Below are 10,174 nucleotides of genomic sequence, written 5' to 3' on the forward strand. Positions count from 1 at the left end.
CATTTATGTTGTTGGGACTGTGGGTCTGGTTCTGCAATAGTTTGTTGAGGCAGCAGATACAGGGGCAGAAAGAGGCTGAAGCCTGCTGGACAAAGTTATCCCTGTGCTGACATCCATCATAAGACCACCACACAAAGTGTAGAACGAAAGGATTCCACTCGGAAGTTATTCCACTTTTAGACAAAACAAAACAAAACAAGAAAAAAAAACAGAAAAAGCCTTTCTGTCTCTCCTTTTGAATGTTGTCCTTATGTTATTTATAACAGTTAAAGTCAACGCTATTACACTAAACCTGAACCTAATGTACATCTTGTCTTGACTTTTTGTTTCTTCAGAGAATTTCTCTGTGCGGTAGATGTCTTTAACACATCCCGGTAAGCTTTAACCTTTGAGCAAACAGCTGACCACGTGCTCACACCAGCGTCACCGCGTGGCTTCGAACTACCAAGGCTCAGAAAAGCTGTAATACCAAAGATATTCCGGCAGGAGGCGGTGTTGGTTTCAAAAAGAGCCCGGGTCTCATTGGAACTCATTCAAACATGGTAATTCTCAGAATGCAAACAAACACACAAACCTCCTGGTTCCAGAACAGGTTCTGCTCTCTGTCTCTAGTTCCGTTGACCTCGTCCTCTGGACCAGACTCTGACTTTCACATAAATCATCTGTTGATTTTATTTTACGAGTTGAAGTTTGGCATAAATCGCCCAATCACAGAACCTCCTCTGTCCACGTGACAGCGTTCACTACGGAGACGTCCTTTAACGCTATGGCGGACGCCTCGGACGTTTCGTCTGTCTTTACAAACAATGAACGGGTCACACACAGAAACACACACCGGATGTTCCACCGAACAGCTCCCACAACTCAGATCAGAACGGACTGGCTGAGAGACCGTCTTCCAGGCTTTTATCGTGAAGCGCAGAAGCGGAAGTCCTCCAGTGCTCCAGTGCTCCGTCACATCCGGCTGTTTGCCGTGTTTTCCCTCGTGAGGAGCCGCGGCGCGCCAACACAGAGGTATCCACACTTCCAGCGCTTTTACGACCTCATTCGCGTCTGTGCGTTAAAAGTCTCGTTTTGTCGCGTCGTTATTTTCCCGACGTGAATGATGTTAGCATGGTTAGCTGGCGTGCTAAAGCTCGTGCTGCCGCTGATGGTCGATCCCTGCTGGAGAACAGCGGCGTGCTCTGGCCGGGTCTTGATTTCCGTGTGTTGATTGTTGTCACCGGCGCGGTTCTCTGCCTCCACGCCGGTCGGTGTTTCCGCCAGCTGAGTCCCACGCTGGAGCAGGTGCTGGGTAGAGTGTGAGCGGCAGTTTGAAACGTCGTCCCGCGTAGAGCCGCTGCCTTTAGTGCAGGGGATCGAGCAGCCCCGCTTCTCAGAACTCTCCAGGTAGTCTTGGAGCCCCGAGGCTTCGTTCCGGGATCGTGTTCAACACGGACTGGAAACGGTGACGCACGCCAGTGTCTTCCATGAGAGACTCTCGACAAGGCAGTAGGGCTGGACGATTATGTTGATAGATATTGAAATCACGATTAATAACCACGATTATTCATAATTCCAAAACTTGAGTATTTATTAAACTACAACTTGAAAGAACAATCAAAAATAAACTTATAAAAAATTAATATCTTAAATAATATCAATTAAACAAATAAAAATAAATACCCAATCTGCATGCATTTCTATAAAACTTGCAAAAATAGCAATATGCAAAATACACTAATAACTCAGTCAGAAACGCAACCTGAAAATATTCTTTGAACTCTCTCAAAAACTATTTTAAATAACAAAAGAGGGGTTGGCTGCATAGTTAAACACTCCCTGTAGTTAACTTCCTACAGGTTTTTGGCGAGGAAGACGAGTCTGTTCACCTGGTCTGGCTTCAGCGGCTAACGAAGGCAGGTGACAACATTTCCACCTGCGCTGAAAACCCGCCTGATGCAGCACTTGTGGCAGGATGCTGGATGTCCGACGAGTTGAAGCCAAAATGCTTCCAGATGACTGAAGTAGTCCTGCCTTTGTCAACTGAAGGCTCCTTTTCTGCCGTGTTTGTAAACCTTCCTTCACGTGTTGCTGATGGAGCCCTGGCTGCGGCTGCGTGCACAAGGTGCATTCATGGTACTTTGGCAGCGTAGGGAATTACATAAACGTCGCGCCGTGCTTCTAATTAATCGTTTTTCTCCGATTATAACATTTTTATGATCGTGAGTAACCAAAATCGAAATCAAGATTAAAATTCAATTAATCGTCCAGCCTTACAAGGCAGAAATGTGTGAAGTGTGGGATCAGCTCCAGGGCTGTGCAGTGTGAGTGTGATTGGCCGGTGGGCTAGTGGCTGACACCTGGACTGGATGCAGGACAGCTGCAGGCCTGGTGGGTCTCTGAGTTCCCAGCATGCTTGCAGACGGTTTCATTGTGACATGTCAGTATGAGGGAAGGCATTCTGCTCCTAACAGCGTCTGACTCCTCAGATGGAGGAAGACGGACCGACGCTGCCAGCAGAAGTCCAGCAGGGAGAGGAGACGATGGACGTTACCGTGACGACACAGCTGGGAAATCTGCTGGTGACTCCTGATGCAGCTCAGACACCGCTGCCAGCAGCGGCCTTCAACCCCGCGGGTCCGGCGGACGGGGATTCAGACGATTCAGACAGGTACACACACTCTGTCCTCACACAACGGGCTGTGAGCGGATGACTGACGTTTAGGGCTGGGACGACGCGTCGACGTCATCGATTACGTCGACGCAAAAACTGCACGTCGATGCGTCGTTTCAGAATTTTAAAAAATGGCGGCGGCATCGAGTAGCAGCAATTATTTAGATCCAACCGATTTAGCTGCACTTAGCGGGGGCCACGGCAGGGGAGCTTCAGTGCAGGACATCATCTCTGCAAAATCGCTCTTTTGGGCTATATTTTTTCATCCATCGCCAGTGTTATCATAAAGTCAGCTCGTCTACTGTCTTCAGGTGAGTCAGCTGACAGTTTTCGCTAACTTAGCCACAATTAGCTCGGATGGGAACGTTGGAGCTCCTCTCCCCAGCAGAGAAGCACTTTGATTCAGCCTCGGCTGTCACGGCGCCTTGGTGCCTGACTTCCAGGGGCCGAGTTGGGGCCGATTGGGTAAACGGCCCGGAGCTGCTCCACGGCGGCGACGGGAGAGCTCCGGCAGCCGCGCCCTGCTTCACGCGCCTCCGTGTTTATGCGGCGGGTCCCCGCGCGCTCCGCGGCCGGCACGGAGCGCGTCTCCGCCCGGGAGCGGAGATCCGGAGCTGCCGCGCCGCGGCTTGCTCCACGGAGGCGCCTGAAGCAGGCCGAGGCTTCCAGGGGCCGAGTGGAGCTGCCCCACGGAGGCTGACGGGAGAGCTCCGGATCTCTGCTCCCGGGCGGAGACGCCGTGCCGGCCGCGGAGCGCGCAGGGACCCGCCGCATAACCACGGAGGCGGAGAGGAGCTCCGCCACGGATTTAAAAATGAATCGTTAGATTAATCGATGCATCGACGAACTATTTCCTAGATTAATCGATTGCAAAAATAATCGTTTAACCCAGCCCTACTGACGTTCCTGTTTTTTCACTGTCCTCAGCGATAGTTCTTCCTCGTCCTCCTCCTCCTCCTCCTCCTCTTCCTCCTCCTCCTCTTCGCCCTCCCCCCGTGTGCTTGAAGACTTTGAGGACGATGATGAAGGCTTCAGCCAACCGGTGACCATCAAAACCCGAGATGAAGTTCTGCTGGAGGTTTGTCCAGTTCGATTGCCCCCTGGTGGTTGACTGATGTATTGCAGGCGGGCTGTGAGGCTCACCTGTTCTGTACAGCGTAGATAAGTCACTGTCTGAAGCTGAGTGACACTCTCTCTGTGCACACTGACGCTGACTTATTGTTTGAGTCGTTTTTCCAACTATGTGTGTGTGTGTGTGTGTGTGTAGGATCTTCCAGCTGTAGAGGAGGTCTGTGTGACGTTACCGGAGGAAGCAGAACTTCTGCCAGTGGGAACCATCTCCAGTATTGTTCAGCAGCTTGGTAAACACACACACACACACACACACACACACACACACACACACACACACACACACACACACACACACACACACACACACACACACACACAGCGGAGGTGTCCTCATGGTGGCTCCATGTGTGTCTGCAGTCATCGTCCAGTCCCTGAAGGACACGCCCCCCCTGAATGACGACAGCATCATGTTTCGCTCTGACAGGCTGGCCGTGGGGAAGGTGAGTCCTCTGCCCCCCCCCGGCGCCGCCGCTCCACCCATCACTCCTCACCCGTCCTGTGTGTTCCAGGTCTTCGAGGTCTTCGGTCCAGTCTTCAGTCCTCTGTACGTCCTTCGCTTCAACTCAGTAGAACAGATCAGCAACAAAGGTCTGTCAGAAGGCCTGACGCTGTACTACGCTCCCAACATCAGAGAGTACACCGGATACATCCTGACACAGCAGCTCAAACTGTGAGAGCACACACACACACACACACACACACACTCGGGAAAGGCCCTCTGTCATGGTGTCAAATGAAAATGTCCTATCAGGGTTGTGGATGTTCAGGACTGTCTTGGTTGACACGTCTCTTTAACATGGCGTGGCGGTCGGGGACAGTGCCTCTGGACTGGCAGACCGGGGTGGTGGTCCCCCTGTTTAAAAGGGGGACCGGAGGGTGTGCTCCAACTATAGAGGGATCACACTCCTCAGCCTCCCTGGGAAAGTCTATTCCAGGTCCTGGAGAGGAGGATTCCACCAATAGTGGAACCTCGGATTCAGGAGGAACAATGCGGTTTTCGTCCTGGTCCTGGAACCCTGGACCAGCTCTAGTCCCTCCATAGGGTTCTAGAGGGCTCATGGGAATTCACCCAACCAGTTCACACGTGTTTTGTGGATTTGGAGAAGGCGTTGGACCGTGTCCCTCGTGGTGTCTTGTGGGGGGTGCTCTGGGAATACGGAGTCCGGTCCCCCTTGTTAAGGGCCGTCCGGTCTCTGTAGGACTGGAGTAGGAGTCTGGTCCGCATTGCCGGCAGTAAGTCAGACCTGTTCCCGGTGTATGTTGGACTCCGGCAGGGCTGAACTTTGTCACCGATTCTGTTTATAATCTTTATGGACAGAATTTCTAGGTGCAGCCAGGGGCCGGAGGGGGTCCGGTTCAGGAACCACAGGATTTCATCACTGCTTTTTGCAGATGATGTTGTCCTGTTGGCTTCATCGAGCCCGGACCAGAATGCACTGGGGCAGTTTGCAGCTGAGTGTGGAGCGACAGGAATGAGGATCAACACCTCCAAATCCGAGGCCATGGTCCTCGACTGGAAGAAGGTGGTCTGTCCTCTCCAGGTGGAGAGACTCTGGCCCAGGTGGAGGAGTTTCAGTATCTCGGGGTCTTGTTCACAGTGGAGGAAGGATGGAGGAGAGACTGACAGGAGGATGGAGCAGTGGCTGCAGTGATCAGTCGTGGTGAAGAAGGAGCTGAAAGGAGAAGCTCTGGATTTACCGGTCAGTCTATGTTCCCACCCTCACCTCTGGTCCTGAGCTTTGACCGAAAGGACAAGATCCCGGATACAAGCGGCTGAAATGAGCTTCTCCGGAGGGGGGCTGGACTCCCTTAGAGACAGGGAGGAGCCGGGAGTAGAGCCGCTACTCCTCCACATCCAGAGGAGCAGCTGAGGGGGCTCGGCACCTCCTTAGGATGGAACCTCCTGGACCTCTCCCTGGAGAGGAGTTCTGGGCATGTCCCACCTGGAGGAGGCCCCGGGGAAGACCAGGACACTCTGGAGAGACGATGTCTCTCAGCTGGACTAGGAACGCCTCAGGATCCTCCAGGAAGAGCTGGAAGAAGAGTCTGGGGACAGGAAGTCTGGGCATCCCTCCTGAGACTGCTGCCTGGAGCTGGGCGACATGGCCTCAAATCAGAATGGAACACAGCTGGATGTCTACCTGTCCCTGAGCTACAGATGAGCCCAACTTTTTTGTTTACAATCTCCTCCTCAGTTTCCTGTCCACACAGCATCGCTTCAGGAAATATCTACATCCATGTAACATAACAAGGACTCAAAACGATGTAGTTCATCCGCCAGGCCTTCAGATGGCGCTGTCACTCTGACACAGAAGCTCCCAAATGGAGAAGAAGACACGGAGCAGGACTCAGAGCTGCACATGCAGCGTGATATGAACAAACACAACAGCAGAACATACGGCCTGTTCAATAAAACAGCATGAGGAGCTTCTGCAGGAAAAATCAGCCAATCAGCTGATGAGGAGTTTCACTGTCCAGGACGGTCGACCAGCATTGATCTGCAGCCCTGCAGGCTGTTAGCCTGTAGCCGGTAGCGGCTAAACTAGCATGTCTCCATGCTGTGTCCAGAGATCACGTCTGCTGGTTGGGATGTTCAGAGGGTCGAATGGCGTCAGTCTGCTCTGCTTCAGCTGCTTCTGCTGGCTGCTGGGATGTTAAACAGGAGTGGGCGGAGTCGCGTAGTGCAGCGTCTTAGAGGGACATGAACACAGCCCACCTACAGCCAAAGCCGACTTTTTTTTAAATATCGACTTTACCGACATGGGCAAAATGACGTTGGTTATCGTAGTAAACTTCGGTAACGATAAATTTTCGGTTTATCGCCCAGGCCTACTGCTGCCCCTGCCACCTGCTATCAGACCAGCGCTTGAAGTTGGATGGATGGAGCTCTCTCAGCTCTCCTCGCTCTACTAGCTCTAGCAGGTCTGGCAGGTCTTCCAGCTCAGACAGGAGTCCATGTCTGACATCTGCTGATCAGATGTTCAGATGTTGTATTTACTGTAGAAAAGCGTCTGTTGTGTCTGGAGTGGTGCGGTCGATTGTTCCAGTGTCTTTCCTCTGCGGTCAGCTCTGCAGCTGACTGACGGTCGACTGACGGTCGCCTCTTTACTGTGACTGATCGGCTGGTTCTCTTGTAGTCTGAAGGGCTCCGACGCCTCCTGGAGGAACGACCAGGAACCACCAGAGGAGGTACACACACTCACACACACACACACACACACTCTCTCTCTCTCTCTCTCTTGGGAGTTGTCCCTGGAGTGCCCTGACATTGCCCCCCCCCCCCCCAGGCTTTAGATTACAGCGATGATGAGAAGGAGCAGGAAGCAAAGAGGAAGAGTAAAACCCAGAAGAGGAGGGGCAGGAGGCCAGGTGGGTCCTCGCTCACACACCCTGCTGGATTCCATCCTTATGCCTGAACATAATCATCTCTCCGTCGGGTTTTTCTCCAGACCACCCTGCTCATATTACCCACAACGCCTTGCAGCAGAAGCCGGAGACGAGGGGTCTCCCCCCCATGCACTCAGGACCTTCCTTCAGGCAGCAGGAGCGGCGGGCCGAGCCGGCGGCCTACAGACACACCTACATGCCCCCCATGTACCCCCCGCCCCCCTGCCCTTACCCCCCTCCTCTGCCCAGCTTCCCCCTCTACCCCCCTCCACCTCCCCCGGCCTTCTTCAACCCCTCCTTCACCTCCCCCCCTCCCCCTCTCTGGCCACCCAGCACCGTCCCCTTCTCCGACTACCCCCCTCCCCCACCACCTCCTCCCCCGCCCCCTCAGTGAGCCCTGTGGGACCCCCCCCCCCCCCCCTGCCGTTTGTGGAGCAGTGTGCCGACCTGCGAACACACCAGGAGTGTGTGTGGACTCGGCTGGTGCAGGAGACTTTCCCTCACGGCACAGTTCTGAGTCATGAAGACCAGACCCGGACAGAGTCGGTCTTTTTTAGAAGACATGAGCTCCATCAGTCGGGACGGCAGAGGACGCTCTGGCTGCTCCAGCCTCAGAAGGTTCTCCGGCTCCTGATGGAGAGTTAACGGAGTGTGTGGAACCACGGCCACACACTCCAGGTTCAATAAAGTCAAGACAGAACGACTGGACGCCTTCTGGTCCCGACTCTGGCTCATACCAATGACAGGCGGGTGTGGTGGAGCTGCTGGGGGTGGGTGGAGCTTCAGGGGGGGTGGGTGGAGCTTCAGGGGGTGTGGGTGGAGCTGCTGGGGGTAGGTGGAGCTTCAGGGGGTGTGGGTGGAGCTGATGGGGGTGGGTGGAGCTTCAGGGGGTGTGGGTGGAGCTGCTGGGGGTGGGTGGAGCTTCAGGGGGTGTGGGTGGAGCTTCAGGGGGTGTGGGTGGAGCTTCAGGGGGTGTGGGTGGAGCTTCAGGGGGTGTGGGTGGAGCTTCAGGGGGTGTGGGTGGAGCTGCTGGGGGTGGGTGGAGCTTCAGGGGGTGTGGGTGGAGCTTCAGGGGGTGGGTGGAGCTTCAGGGGGTGTGGGTGGAGCTGCTGGGGGTGGGTGGAGCTTCAGGGGGTGTGGGTGGAGCTGCTGGGGGTGGGTGGAGCTTCAGGGGGTGTGGGTGGACACTGGGTTTCTGGGAGGTCTCTGTCAGCTGCCGCTTCCCCTGCAGGTCCTCCATCACTTCATCCACCAGATAGAAATTGTTGGGGTTTGAGATGAGGAAGTGAAGATGTTCTTCATGTTCTTTGGTCCAAGTGAGGCTTTAGATTGTATTAGTCCATGGCACGGCAACATGTACTTCCCCCCAAAATGCACAACTTTATTAACAGTAATCATGAAAGCAGTGAGCACCAGCCTCCAGTCAGAACGGCAGTGTTGTCAACATGTGGTAAAAGGGGTGGTGCGCCGGCTCAGGGTCCCGGGTGGATGGAGGTCCGCCCGCCGCTGATGAGGCGCCCTGAAGGTCACCGAGGGCAACGGGCTCGAGGAGAGTAGGGTCGCCTCCTGGGCGGAGAAAAGCGCCTCCAGGTCGTGGCGTCCGGGTGGATGGAGGGCAGCTCTGAGCCTGACCGGCCCCAGACAGCTGCCCCCCAGTGGCCAAACGCAGAAGCTGAGCCAGCGAGAGTGGGAGTGGCAAACCTGATCTCCGTGCTGGGACAGCAGGTCTCACCAGGGCTGCGAAAGAGTCCGGTCAGCACGATCAGAGGGAGCGGCGAAGACCGCCTGGCCCAGAGGCCATTGGTTCCCCTCATGGAAAACCAAGTGGACAGTTCCTCTGAGGGGACCCCACCCTGCAGAGAGACCCCAAATCTTGTGCCCCACCGTGGGCTCAGGCCCCCGGCGTGGGCCAAAGGCTGGCCAGGGGCCCGACTGGTGCCAACGCTGCTAGCACCACAGCCAATGCTCTGGCACCACACCACCATCTCTAGGAACCGTGGGAAAACGTGGAGCGCTCAGTCTTTCCTCAGTGTGTTGCACATGCAGAGGTTTGTGGCGGCTCTCGCTAAGCTCATCATCTCTGCTTCAGCGTGTCCATCGGAGTCAGGAGAGTGAAGCCGAAAGGAGGACGGGAGTCTTCTGTGAGGAACACTGCAGAGCATTTCCAGGATGAAAGGATGAAAATGACACAAACTGCTCTTCATGTAGAGGAATCTTCTGTTGGACAGAAGGAAAGCCAGGGACTCCAGAGGCAAACCGTCTGTTCATCAGGTCCTTCAGAGGTTAGTAATGCCCAGGTTTTATTCACGGCGGCCATCGTTGAGCACGGACTGCCACTCGCTCTGGCCGATCACAGAGGGCAGATGTTTCTAAAAATGTTTCAAGATTCAAGAATCACATGGGGAAATACGTAAGAGCTGAAGCTGTAATTACGATATTCAGAGTTTAAAAAAAGTTTGGATCAGAACTGACAGTTCTAAGTTCTGACCTCATGATCTTTTCTAAAGGAGAACCAGGAGTTCATGAACAAAGTGTTGTGGAATGTGGTGGAAGGTCCTCTGGATGGTTCCAGAAGACTGTGGTGTGGACGTCTCGTGTTGGAGTTTAATCAATCAATGTATTTTTGTACAGCCCAGTATCACAACAGCAGCTGCCTCAGAGGCTTCAAGATGTTACATTGGTTGGTAAAAATAAAAACAGTGAATAAGCATAATGTTAATATGTCAGATTCACAGTAACGAGACAAAACGAAGCAACCACCGCCTTAGACCCTCACATCCAGCAAGAAAAAACTCCAAAAACCCAGTGGGAAAAGAATAGATCTTGGGGAGAACCACAGTATGGAGGGATCCCTCTCCCAGGGACGGACAGCTTTGGCAACAGCTAGCATGAGACAATAAGAAGTAAAGCCTAGGACTATGTTGAGGACGGTCCGTTGGACGGTCCAGCACAGGAACTACGAGGAAGTTTAACGAGGAATTGAGATGAAATTGGGCT

The 10,174-nt window shown here is 54.0% G+C and overlaps 1 protein-coding gene across 1 annotated transcript; it reads left to right on the plus strand.

The window, feature by feature from the left end:
• Window positions 1-862: 862 nt before the first annotated feature.
• naf1 (nuclear assembly factor 1 homolog (S. cerevisiae)) lies at window positions 863-7,881 on the plus strand. Its single transcript, XM_030094122.1, has 9 exons — window positions 863-1,014; window positions 2,472-2,653; window positions 3,584-3,734; window positions 3,924-4,017; window positions 4,148-4,230; window positions 4,300-4,460; window positions 6,928-6,979; window positions 7,078-7,159; window positions 7,240-7,881. Exons 2-9 carry the CDS (start codon window positions 2,472-2,474, stop codon window positions 7,569-7,571), a joined length of 1,137 nt encoding a protein of 378 aa, XP_029949982.1. The 5' UTR covers window positions 863-1,014; the 3' UTR covers window positions 7,572-7,881.
• The last annotated feature ends 2,293 nt before the right edge of the window (window positions 7,882-10,174 follow it).

The sequence above is a fragment of the Salarias fasciatus genome, chromosome 6 (assembly GCF_902148845.1).
Source record: "Salarias fasciatus chromosome 6, fSalaFa1.1, whole genome shotgun sequence".
Classification (NCBI taxonomy): Eukaryota; Metazoa; Chordata; class Actinopteri; order Blenniiformes; family Blenniidae; genus Salarias; species Salarias fasciatus.

Bases quoted from the DNA above. Each gene is read 5' to 3' on its own strand.
- naf1 (XM_030094122.1), top strand. From the start codon at position 2,472: ATGGAGGAAGACGGACCGACGCTGCCAGCAGAAGTCCAGCAGGGAGAG. The intron at 4,231-4,299 runs GTGAGTCCTCTG...TGTGTGTTCCAG, and splicing joins ACAGGCTGGCCGTGGGGAAG to GTCTTCGAGGTCTTCGGTCC. The intron at 4,461-6,927 runs GTGAGAGCACAC...GTTCTCTTGTAG, and splicing joins CTGACACAGCAGCTCAAACT to TCTGAAGGGCTCCGACGCCT.